The 13,599-nt window shown below is 36.5% G+C and overlaps 1 protein-coding gene and 1 long non-coding RNA gene across 2 annotated transcripts in view; one reads left to right on the forward strand and one right to left on the reverse strand.

The window, feature by feature from the left end:
* Nucleotides 1–13,599, reverse strand: part of LOC136058636 (uncharacterized) — a 418,135-nt gene that overhangs the window by 380,967 nt on the left and 23,569 nt on the right. The gene's annotated exons all lie outside the window — the stretch shown is intronic.
* The window catches only part of THSD7A (thrombospondin type 1 domain containing 7A), a 262,887-nt gene that overhangs the window by 146,701 nt on the left and 102,587 nt on the right, over nt 1–13,599 (forward strand). Inside the window, exon 5 of the mRNA XM_065752262.1 lies at nt 12,656–12,904. Coding sequence (XP_065608334.1) covers nt 12,656–12,904 — 249 coding nt within the window. The remainder of the gene's footprint in view (nt 1–12,655; nt 12,905–13,599) is intronic.

Genomic DNA, 13,599 nt, shown 5'->3' on the forward strand with positions numbered 1-13,599 from the left:
GATCCTTCTAGACTGGCAAAAGGATATGGAATTTGGAATGACAGGAGCAGGTTATGGACATAAGCATTTGTAAATGTAGGAATATGGAACAGAATTACTGTTTCTTCTTGACTTGTATGTTTCTGTACTTCAGCAAAAAAATTGGAAATTCCCTGACCAAGCACATTAAGTTCCTCTCTAGTGGTTGGTCCATGCTTATGGTGACAGGCTGTGGCTGCCAGGAGGCAGTTCAAAAGGCTGCAGGTGGGAATGTATGTAAAAATAGTTCTGTTAAAGCTATGAGTAACTGTTAAAAAAACCCACAACCATTCTGGATTTTTTTTTTCATTTGTTTGAATGTCACTTATTGTCTTACTTAAGTTGGAAACAAGAAGCTCCTGTGTGCATGGGGATATAAATGGAGAAGTAGGAAATGGACTCCTGATGCTCTTTGGCTGCAGTTGTCCCTCAGAATGGTTACCAGTCCTGTGTCCCTTACAGCATCTCTGTAGCAGGGGCCTATTTGCGAAGCTGAACGTATTCAGTCTTGATGGCTTGAAGCATCAATGGAAAAATGCATTATTGCAAGAAACAACAGTAACATTTTGATTATACTCAGAACTTCTATTTCTTCGGTGGGAAATCATATGCAATGACAGTGGTGGGTAATAGTGGTAGGAAATAAAAGCATTCAAAATTTTAAAAATTCTGAAGTCCTCCTGGGCAGCTCAGTTTAGCTGCTTTATACATTTTAATAGTACAACCTTTTCGGATTTGTTTTATCTCTGTCCTCCTTGGAGAGTAATTATTTACTATTTCTTATACTCCTCACTCATTCTGTGCATTTGTACAATACCTAGTAAAATGTATCCACACCTCATACTGAATTACTCTCTCTTGGAATGGTATCATTGCTACACTTCACCAAATTCCATGTTTGGGCGAAATTGAGTTTTTGTTTCTTCCAATATTATAGCTGAGAGAACAGAAATGGTAATGGGGTAACAATTACTGTAGTGCCCTGCTGATTTCAGACACACTGATGTATATCAAGCCTGATTTGCCAGGTTACTTCATGTAGACCTGTACATTCATAAAGCAAATCCACAGTACTTGCTACTGACCATAAGTCTTAAGCTGAATACCCAAAGAATTGGAAAACGACTGATGAGCAAGTGATACTCGGAAAGCACTGGCTAAAAAAGAGACAGAATCTGATCCTCTAGGGTGACATTTTAATTTTATTGATCTTTCTCAGTCCTAACTCTGTGCTCATCTTTAGAATCATGCAACAAATTCCTCTTTCCACGATATGAGCTTTCGCTGTCCATTATGAATTGTGTAAAGACAGTGAGTTACAAAAAATACAGTTTAAACCTGTCACTTTCTTGATGATATTTATCTGGAGAAGGATGAAAGTTATCCTGAGGTATATGTTGTGATACAGAAAACAGAGATCATACAATACAGAAGCTTTGTTTTTTGGTCCCTGTAATATGACTATTGCTTAAAAACAGCCTGTAAACTAGCCTGTTCTCTGGGACTCTGTATGAGACAGAAGGCAGAAAGGGCAGCATGTGAAGGTGACAGAAGCAGTGGTGAAGAAGCTTCAGGGAGGCACACTGCAGGAGTCCAAAGGGTTGGATAGCAGTGCCAAGGGGGCTGGTGGAAGAGTTGAAAGTGCATAAACAAACTTCAGCTTGGTCATTGAGGACCTGGTGAAAGTATACATGTCTTCTTGTGTTTCTCTGAAAAGGCAGCTCTGTAGCCATTCTTGTAGTGGAAGTCTCCAGCCTCACCAAATTGTGAGAAGCTGTAGGTGGTTCAGTTGCAGAACATTTCTAAATATCCCATATTTGGATAGTGAGCTGTTTGCATTTGTCTTGATAAATTAACTTGGAATTAGTCAGAGCACACACTGTTAACAAATGCAGAAGAGAGAAGACAATTATCTTGGAAGAAAATACTCCTGATAACTAAAGGCTGAAAAGTAGTTGTCAGATGCATTGAGATATTTAATCGTAAAATTTATATTATAAGATAAACAGGCTGCAAACATAATTGCTTCCCTACCACTTTCCATTGTGTTTTTAGAATTTCCATGATTGTGAAAGTCAGAAGCCTCCTCATAGATTTTAATGTGATTTTGTTTGAGGCAGTAAATTCTGTGGATATGAATATTATTATTCAGTGGGTGTTTCTTTTTATTCTAAGTACCTGCTCCATCATCTTACCGAGGCTGCTGTTTTGACAGTGGCTTGTCAGTGCTGCTCTACATCTGACACACCACACCAAAATCTAGATTTAAGATGGAAATGTAATTGAAATACTGGCATCGAACCATTTATTTACCCACACTGTATTTTAAATCTTTTCATATAACGAACAGAGTTTTTGTTGTTTAGATATATGAAATTCATACTTTTTTTTTACAGGAAGCATCAAGATGGATGTTTTTTGAAATATATTTTTATTCAGATACAAATAATTAGTCTTACCTAGCAAGATAGAACTGTTCATAATATAATGAAAGACAGAATAGATACTCTGATAATCTCTCCTGGCCATAAATTCTACAAATGAACTAATTAATTCCCTGAATCTGATCTAAGTAGAATTTCTAGTCCTAATTTAGTAAGAGATTAAAGATCTCAGGGCCTAATTCTATTTATTACTGAGCATCTTAATAATATTCTTCTGCATTTGTGTGCATCTTTTCTGACTCACTGTAATAGAATAGGTATACTAATTGACTTCAATGCCAAAATAAATATGTAGGTTGCTCTGAAAGTAATGCCTTCTATTTATTTAAATGGAAACTGCAATCACTACCAATAGCTACAACGGGCACAATTACACTATTTGGTAGAGAAAATTCCTCAGCTACAAAACACTATTTTTAATGTAGTAACCACTTCCATGTCAGACGCCATTTTGTCAGATTGCCCCTCTGCTGTCATCTGTCACGTGACAACAAAATGTAACAGGGTATTTTTGGGCAGACTCAGCCTCTACTGACGTACCATGAACATCTGTCTGACATTGTGAGCCAACACAGTAAAATAGGAGGCATTACTTTCAGAGCATTTCTCATCCATACTCACACAATATGTAAAAGGTGATATTTTTAAAAAATATTTTACGTATAGAGTCATAGCATCTTTTGAGTTGGAAGAGACTTAAAGATCATGTAGTCCACCTCTCCTGTAGTGAACAGGGACACCTACAGCTAGATCAGGTTGTTCAGAGCCCTCATCCAACCTGACCATGAAATGTCTCTAGGGACATTCACCATCTCTCTGGACAACCTCTTCCTGTGCCTCATCACCCTTATTATAAAAAGCTTCTTCCATATTTCCAATTTAAATCTCCCCTCTTTTAGTTTGAAACCATTTCCACTTGTGCTACCACAACAAACCCTGCCAAAGGTTTGTTCTCTCTTTTAGCCCCCCTTTAGTTACTGAAATTCTGCTATCAGATCTCCCTGAAGCCTTCTCTGGGCTGAACAGCCCCAGCTGTCTCAGCCTGTCCTTGTAAGGGAGGTGTTCCATCCCTTGGGTCATTTTTTGTGGCCCTCTTTTGGGCATGTACCAGCAGGTCTGTGTCTCTTCTGTACTGAGTACTCCACATCTGATGCAGTACTCCATGTGAGGCCTCACAGGCACAGAGCAGAGAGGTAGGATCACCTCCCTTGCCCTGCTGGCCGTGTTTCTTTTGATGCAGTTATCACGTCACAGTCTTTGAATAGTCCCTCAGTAACACCATGGAATTAATTCTTTTATTCTTTTTATGATTTGACTGGTAAGCATAGGGGACATACAGTATTCTCTTGTTTTCTTCATAAGCTTTATAGTGTTGTGGTCCAACATGCTTGCAGAGCATCCTTCTAGATGGTACTGATAATAAAAAATCCAGTCTAGTTCCTAATATTGACCTCTTTATCCAGACATACAAACTAGAATTGTACAGTAATGTGGACAGACTACAGGAAGCAAATCAAAAATAAAACCTGAAGTAACTTATATTAGTAATACACTTCATATTATTTTAACTTCAATATTGAATAATAATATTCAAAAATTTTGGCTTTTTCTTTGCTAATAACTCCATGAATCTAACTGTTAGGGACAAAGTAAATGCTAATTAATGCCAAATTGGACTTCGCCTACCACCCACTCTCCCCCCCATAGAAAAGATTTAGTAAGTACTCTCTCTATACTATTGCCAAATAACCTCTTGTATCAATTTAAAAATTACTTGTAATGTGAGATGTGCATATGTGTCACTGTATTATTGGAATGTGAAAGATACTGCCTCTATCTACCCAGTTCCACTTTTTTGTCTGCTCAGAATCTTTTGGTATTTGCAACAGAAACACAGCAACTGTTACCACTTCTTGGGTGTAGTAGAAATTCTTGTTGTTTTACTTATATTAACCAATATATTTTCCTTCAACATAGCAATTGTATTTTCTATTTATTTTCTTATATTGCACAGGAAGCTGAAGTGATTTTGTTTTCTTCAAAACTTTTGACTGTATATATTTGTCAGCAGAATGAGTTAAACTATGAAAGAAACATGGGAATAGTGTTGTGAGAAGCACTTATCTGGACAGCATTTGGATTGTAAACAATTAAAAGAGGCCTTATTGTGTGATTCTAGCAGACCATTACACTGTGAGGTACTAACGTTTTCTCAGAACAATATACAGTGTGACCAAGTACAAACATTGCAGCTGTGGGAAAAATGAATCAGAACTATGTCATGAAGAATACTCATTACAATTGCCACCAGGAAAAAAATGCAGGCACATTTTCACTAACCTTTAGAGAAACAAGTGTGTTCCAACCTTAAACTAAACTCTCAAGAATGACTAGACTTTACAGTTTACATTTTTTATGTTTGCAGCAACTTTTGGGAGTGATCTGAATTATGGATTTAAATCAGTTTTCTACTATCCCTGCTGTCTAGCTCCTGTTCATTAAACAGAATTATATTTTTCATTTAATTTTATTTGTGAGAAAATAAACCGGGTTTTCTCTGTAGCAGAGTTTATAACAATCTATTTCAAAATCCAACTGGACCTTCGATGGAATAATGGTAGAAAGTTTGCATTTGTGTTATTTTAGTGATTAATGCATCCAATAGGCATGAAATTGTTGAGGAGAACAATGTGTAGAAAATATAATAGCTTCTTGTAATGAACTGGAACATTGTGTTTGTTTTTTGTTTCAATATATTTACTCTATAATCTCTACTATTTATAAGGAGCATATCTTAAAGTTCCATGGTGGTCAGACAAGGAAGTAGGAGGAGACACTGCATCAGCAATATTATAAGTCTAATCCCAAATAACTAAATTCAGCATGATTGTTGATGGATTTTCTTATGCATTCTTACTGGTGGAGTGATCATTCAAAGTTGCTGTAAAAAATTTCACACATGCTTATGTACATTAGTAACTAAAAGAGAAATGATTTAGAGTAAAATTAAGCGAAAAATAGAACATTCTTGTATTCAAATTCCATCTTCATTTTTTTCACTGTTTTAAGGATTCTCTGGGAGCTGGATCCATGTTCATTTGTGATTCTAGAATGTATTGCAATAGTCCTATGTGACCAGGTTAGAGTTTCTTTCTTTTTTTTTTTTATTTTTTTTTAATTGTACTTTTTATTTTGGAGAATTACAAATTGATCTTCTTTTCTTGTCAGAGACTTCCTCTAGATTTAGTTTGCCTTCAATCAAAAATATAATCTCTGTAAGCCCGCTTGAATTTGCGTGTACCGTGGTTTTCAAGTACGTATAGTGTTGGTATTCTTTAAGCCATTTGTCACAACTCCAAGTCTTTCTACAGGCAGATTTGTTTGGTTAAACGGTCTTATATGACAGTGGTTTTCATCTTATGGCTTGTGAAAAAGGTTGAACACCTTGACTAATGATACAGTGTCTGATGAGATCAGCCAGGAGTCAGGAGAGACTCTTAGTGTTCCTGATGATATCGTTGGTTAGGAGAGATGTCTGATTGTGTGCAGGACATGCAAAACTGGGATTGGGTCACTTAATTCTGCTCTAAGGGAGTCTAATGCGCTTTCATCAGTGTGCTAAAAAAGTATTTGCTTTTCTTCCTTAGTATATAGATTAAGCCACTTTAAAACCTGTTAAAGGATTCCAGATTCCTTAACCATGTTGACTGTGCTTTGAATTGAGCGTTCAGAAGAAGCTCCCTTTTTCTACTCTACTGCTGGATTACCTTATCTCATATTCAGTATGGGTTTCTCTGTGAGATAGCCTAGATTTTAGTCATCATTTTCACTTCTCTTTGAGACTTTAATTCATTCATTCAGTCTTGGGTGTTCAATTTTGTTATGTTGGTTGACTTGACTTTTGCTTTGGAATACAAGCAGAGCTTGTATTTTTATTATGAGCATGGAGTAACATTCTTCAAAATGAATGAAGTTTCTTTCGATTCTGAGGTTGAACTGCTCAGCAAACAGGGGAGAGCTGGATCTACATCCGTTCCTTTGATACCTCTAAGGATGTATGTTATCTAATCCCTGTGTTGCTTTGGTATGGTTTTTGACAACATAGATGCCTATTTGGGTGACTTTTGTGATATGCAGAGCTCTCCTGAGAGTTGTTAGATATAGCTGTGTCCCACATCTGGGCTGAGGAGCAGCCTGGATAAACCTGTAAGTATATCTATAGAGAACTCTAGAGCCTGAAGGCCAAAGGGCCCGTGGATGTAGTCCTCTACGACATCAAATACTGATCCAGTGTTAAAAGATAATAGTTTTCAATTTAAATGTAAAATTCTGCTGAAGTCCTTTCTATTACAGCTCTAACCCCTAGCTTTTGTTTCTTGCAAGTAAGAAAAGTTTATGTTGGTACCTGTTTCCCTGCTGAACCACAGCTATGCTGTTCATTTCAGAAGTATAGGAGTCTCTATATGTAATCAAATAGGAAATCAAATGAAGAAAAAAATAATATCAGAATTACAGGGGAATGTGTACAGTGATGGAAAGTAAGGAGTAGTAGCTCTGAATATGTCATTAAAGAAATACAACTTTGAATGCTGATATAGGTGAAGGAATGGAGAAGACATAGTAGAGTAGAACAGACAAAGAAAAAATGTTGAAGAGTTTGTTTGGCTTACAATGACCTTGTCAATTGAGCTGTATTACTTAATATTTCAGATAAAAACAGTAAATAGCAGTTCTTATTAAATTTCAGCACTGGGTAAATGAAATGAGTTTATTGCGAACAATGTTCTCTTCATTGTACAATTTAAATTTAAATTACAAATGCTGCATTGGAGCTCAGTAGCATTTGACCATGAAGAACAGTTGTTCTGGGAAAAACACCATACTGATCTTCAGAAAGATGTCTCCTTGGTTATAAACACACAGTCATTCGCATGCTGTTATATGTCTTTTCTCATTAACTCTTCAGTTATCAGTCCAACATTGTATGGAGGAAAAATCCATACCCTTACCTGTTAAGGAAGTTATGAATAGCTCATGGAATACAATGAGTTAGGTGCCTTGCTGAAAACATATTATTCTATATAAATTTAAAGATCAGTAAGTGTTCCCATGGTAATGCATTTGGCCTTATCTATTGGGAATAATAATAAAATATTTTTTCTAAGATTCTGTGAAAATAATAATAAGTAAAAACAATCCTAGTTGGATTTCTAGTTGAGATAATAGTCATTTCTTCCATAAATTTATATCCAACTTACAAAATAAATTTTGGGACTAAGACAATAAACACTTGAAAAGGTCATTAGCATATAAAACCAAATTATTCTGATTTTTAAAAATTGTAAAAGCATGGTTCAATCTAACAGAAATTTGGGGGGCTTTAGAAAGAATTGATCTTCTACTTGACTAAGGCATTTTATCACGCATGTAAAAACACAGTGAAAGGGCTACAAACTTGCTCATTAGTACACAGGTACTATGTTGCATTTGCTCCAGGCTTTTCCCTCTAACTTCATTCTCTGTGTGTCTCTAGCCTCAATTATCCCTGAAATGACTTCAAAATCCCCATGGGGAGTGTTCTTATCTGAAACAATGTTTAGTTTTTATTTATTGCTGCAAAGAGCAAGAGTGAGTCTACAGAACGTGACTAAACACAAATTCCTAACCACGCATCTCTAGAAGAGGTTGAGCAGCAGTTATGTTCTATATTTTGCCCTTTGAACCAACATCGTATTTTCTTCACTTCATTTATCTAATTCAAGTCATTGAGGTCAGGAATGGTGTCAGTGCTGGCTTAATAGGAGTAAGACTCATTCAACCCCTGTGAATTTTACTTGGTTTTGCCTTTTTTTTTTTTTTTCACACTGTCATCTACTGTTTATAAACCCTGAGCTTTGCTTCCCTGTCCTATTATGTTTAATTTTAAATGTTACTTCCTCAAAACACAGCCTTGTGTCAAACAGGATAGTACCCTGTACTCTGCCAAAAGACAGATACTTAAGACACTATATTTTGTCAGGACAGGTTTTCTTTTTTGTTGGTGTTCATGCTTTTTGATTGTTTTTTTTTTTTTATTGTTTTGGAAACAAATAGGGGAAAAAAATAACAATAATAAGATAGGCACACAGATCTGCATTAAAAGTAATTCCTCCTATTTTATTATGTTGGTCCACGACATCAGAGATAGATGATGGTGGTATTACAGTGGAGGTTAAACCTTCCTTCCAATATTCCATTATATTTTGTTGCTATGTAACCAGCGGCAACAGAAAGGAAGTCTGACATAACAGCATCTCACATGGAAGCACATATGAAAGAAGGTGTATCACTGAATTCCTGCATGAGGAAAAAATAGCACCCATTTACATTACTGAACACTTGCTGAAAGTTTATGGATACCAAACAGTGGATGTGAGCACAGAGAGGTGGTGGGTGGTGCATTTCAGCAGTGGTGACAGCGACAGTGGGTCATCTCCGCTGGTACAGATATTTATGAGTGTGGGATGCAGGCTCTTGTTCATCACTGGCAAAAATGCACAGTTAATGGTGGTTGCTATGTTAAAAATAATTTTTTGTAACTGAGAATTTGCTCTATGAAATAGTGTAATTGTGCTCCTTTCACTGTGGAAGTAAATAGGAGGCATTACTTTGGAAAGTCATATATATATTATGTATACACAAAACAAGTGGTGCACGAACAATTGCTCACCACTCACTGATAAATGTCCAACCAGTCTCCAAGCAGCTGCTGCCCCCCTGACCTAGTCCCCTCTGTTTTTCAAAGTTTCTTTTGCATGATGCCATATGGTACGGAATATTGCTTTGGCCACTTTAGGTCTCCGGTCCTGGTTCTGTCCCCCTCCCAGCTCTCTATGCCCCTCCAGCCCCCTTGCTGACAGGATAGTTTGAGAAGATGAGAAAATGAGACATTGTCAGCACTTCTTATCAACTAAAACATCAACATGTTATCAACATTATTTTTCTCCTAAAACCAAAAAATGGCAGTGTACCATACACAATGAAGAAACAACTTTGTTCCAGCTGAAACTGGGACACAGTCACTGCTTATTCCTTTCCCATGCACCCTCATCACTTTTCTTCCTTTTGATTTACACACAGATGTCATTCCTATAGACTGTGGGCCATCCATCTGAATTTTCCATTAAGTTCATTTAGCCCATGACTTTGGGCTTCCTCTGTCATAGCAGTATTTCAGAGCAGGAGAGATGATGTATGGTGTTGAACTGTTACTCACTGAATCCAATTCTACTTCTGTTAGAATTCATTCTTCTTTAACCTGGATTATTCTTACTCTAATACCATCAATAAGGCACATAACAATCATAGTAGTGATGATATGCAATATTATACAACTGCTAACTTCATACAATTCAAACTATTGGCCATTGTCACCCAACATCAAATCTCCTTCAGTTCCATGGCAGGATTCCCCATCCTTCCATGTTACCCACCACGTGCACCCATATCCTTGAGCAACGGCAATCCTATGAATAGACTTGCCTCCATGTGAGGCAGGAATAACACAGGCTGTTTCCCCAGCATGTCTTTTCATGTTCACTATGTGTTCTTGATTTCCTTCTACAGTATGTAAGAGGTTTGATTGGGCAGGACTAGCTCAATTGGCTAAGATACAGACTTGGTAAGTGTGTCTCCTAGTGTTTGAATGTCCCAGCACCCACTGCTCTCAGTGTGGTCTTTAGCAGTCCATTGTATTGTTCAGTTTTCCCAGAGGCTGGTTGGTGCATGATAGAGAATGTTATATCCCCACTCAGTGCCATGCGCTTTTGCCCAAGTGTCTATGAGGTTATTTTGGAAATGAATCCCGTTGACTGACTTACTTGTTTCTGAGGTGACGTGTTGCCATAAATCTTGTGTTTCAAGGTTCAGGATAATGTTTCAGGTGGTGGCATGGGGCATGGGGCATACCATTTTGAGCTCTATTGCAGTTAAATGTCTCATTTCTCCTGTCCATCAATCTTCCTAACAGACTGGTACACTTTGTGCTGTGGTGGAGGTTTCCCTTGTCACAAAAGGAAGCGATCTCTATATGAAGCCATTCAGGAATCACAGCCAGAGACAACTTCAGCATTTTTCACAGTTAGCTTCAGTGAAGAAAGAGAATTACTGTTATTATTTTTAGTAAAAACAAAACAAACAAACAAAAAAAAAACTTTCTGAGAATGAAAATTAGTCTTTCTCATGTAACACCTCTCCCAGTGAAAATTTGAAGTTGATGTGAAGCCCACAGCAGAAAATGATATATAACTAATTGATCTCTTTCCTTTTCACCAAAGCTCCTTTCCAGTGGCAATTTTGTGCACCTCCACTGGCAAGATGTATCTAAATAAAACTCAGCCTTGGTCACAGTGTGAGTAAAGAGATTGATTTTATCTGTCACATTAGAAACAAACCTGGAAGGATGTGATGATTTATAACCTGTTCACTAATTTGCAAATACTATCCACAGTAGAATCCATAAGGAATAGATCCATCCTCTAGTCATTAAAATGTTTTCCTTTGTAGATTTAGTCTAATAGCAGAAGTTTAGTAGCTTCTGTACTGAATTTGTCAGTAGTTATTGTACTCTTATGCGAGATGGGACTAGAGGAAAATGAAAAAAAAAGGCCACTGGGCAATGTCAAGGAACAATGTTCTCAGCAGATTTAAGTGTATTTCACTCTAAATAGGGTGTAGTTTCTGTTCTAAAGCATAGTAAATGGTGTATGTAATGTATAACTTTTGTTCTGTTTTGTTTTCCACCTTTCGTGTAATGAGAACATACAATTATTCTCCTTCTGAATAATCACATTTTGTTGATCAAGCCTAGGGGAATGCCCAGAATATACTGTTTAAACACTGTTTGGCTACTTCTTTTTGTCTGTTCCCTTTATATTCCTTCATTATCCAAAGTATATTAGGGATACTGTAGGGATAATGGCAAGTATATCTCCATCTAGTCTTTTCAGTATCCATATATTGACTGCAAGTGTGTCCAGCTCCTTTCAGAACCTGCTAACTCTGACTTTGAAACCAAGGTTTTCTGTTAGCAAGGTGTAGAAGTACTCTTAAACTGTGCAGAGTATTTTCATTTATCTTTTTGAATAGATCTGATAGTCTCATCAAGTATCTCTAGTTCTTGTATCATGAAGTTCTGTTAATAGCAGTGTAACATGATTCTGGCTATGTGTATGACAAAGTTTTTCACAACAGCAGAGTTATTGTTAGCATTAACCATTCTGTGTGATGGTGTGTGTTTGTTTGTTTTAATCAAAACAGTGAAAGAGTGAATTGTTACGATGATTATTGGAGTGGTACAGAATGGGTCATTTCATTGTGCCATCTGCAGATAAATCTTTTTCCTCTCTATCTTAGAAGCCAGAATTTTATTACAAAATAGACATAATATGTATAACCACATTGTAATTATAATTAAAGAGTTAAAGTTATGATCAGTTTAATTGTATTTTGGCATCAGTATTGCTCATTTTCCTATTGTGAATCAAGATTGAAAGTTAGAAATAGATTACTTAGAATATACCATTTAAAAACACAGAGGCATTTAGAAAGAGAAAATTTTGCTGACATTCTATGTAATATGTGATTAAAGCAATCGAAGAATGGAAATGATACGACAGATTTATGTGAACAGGGTATTAAGGCTATGGTTTCACTGTACCAGAGAAGGCTCTATTTTAAGGGAGAGGTTTCTATCATGCAGTATTACTGTGGCAATATACCAGCTGATAAGTGAGTCAACAGCTAGTGTCCAAATATTCAGTATATATGACTTGATTCTGCTATTGGTCTTAATTACCTTTTTTGTTCCAAGAAAATTAATTGTGAACAACAAAAAATGGAAAATAAGTTGTGAAAAAAGAATATATGTATATATTTTCTCTTTTTAACTTCATACATACTTAGAAGATTTGTATTTTAATATAAGACATGACAATGCTAACCATTCCTAATTATATAAATATATAATTTTTTAATTGGTTTGACAAAAAGTACTTTTACCTGACTTTGTCAGATTCTATACCTGTGGACTGGAATATAACAGCTTTATAAATATTTACTGACTTCGCTTGTTGCAACAGACAGCATTTTTCTGTAGGAGTTCATGTCTCTCTGGGCATTTGTATACTGAATATTGTAATGTTCTTTTTTTACAGCTTTTGCAAGCAAGACAAGTTGCCAATTACATTCCAGTCCTGTGTGATCACTAAGGAGTGCCAGGTGTCAGAATGGTCAGAATGGACCCCCTGCTCTAAAACCTGTTTTGACATGACAACCCCTAAAGGGAATCGTACAAGATCACGGACCATTAAGCAGCTCCCTATCGGCAGTGAAAGTGAATGCCCGCAATTAGAAGAAACAGAGCAGTGCATTTCCCAAGGAGATGGTGTAGCACCATGCATTACGTAAGTTGGTTCAGTTCAGTTCTCCCTATACTAAAATAAAGAATTTCAAGTAAGCATAGAGGGCTGAAGTCTGTAAATAGCAGCTATTATAGTGAAATCATTCCTTTCTCTAAATACAGGAACAAAACCCCCAATACTTATTTTTTCATTAGTTTTCACTTTTAAAAGAGAATATGTTTGTGTGTACACAGGCAGAGTCAAGATCATAATAAAGCAATTGTATTAATTTTCCAGTAATCTTCATACTTAACATTTATGCCACTATAGTTTTCTGAAGTATTCCATTGGAAGAAATGCTGACATAGAAAAAAGCTGAGAAATATCTCTTTAGCTGCCAGACTTTTTAATGAGACTCTTTAGAGGACAAGAAAAGGAAGACTGGGCCTTAAATGTAAAGTGGGAGAGCCTAACGTTATCAGTAAATAAAGTAACCCTGTTTAATGTATAGGAGAAATGACAGCAAGGACCTTACATTGAAGAGATTGCTTTAATATTTATCAAGATTACTATTAAAGTCCCAGCTGTGCTTTTACTGTACCAGACTAGCAGGGGGGGCTGAGGAAATGTCATTTGATGTTAAGCCATTTTGCATCTCCATCTTTGACTTGGTGTATATTTTTCCATTTGAGAGTTGAAATGTCATCTTTACCCTTCTCCAGGCCACACTGGGAAGCAGTTAGCTTGATTTAGTCTTA

Source organism: Cyrtonyx montezumae, unplaced genomic scaffold (genome assembly GCF_038088225.1).
Source record: "Cyrtonyx montezumae isolate F1298 unplaced genomic scaffold, pur_monq_1.0 scaffold_8, whole genome shotgun sequence".
NCBI lineage: Eukaryota > Metazoa > Chordata > Aves > Galliformes > Odontophoridae > Cyrtonyx > Cyrtonyx montezumae.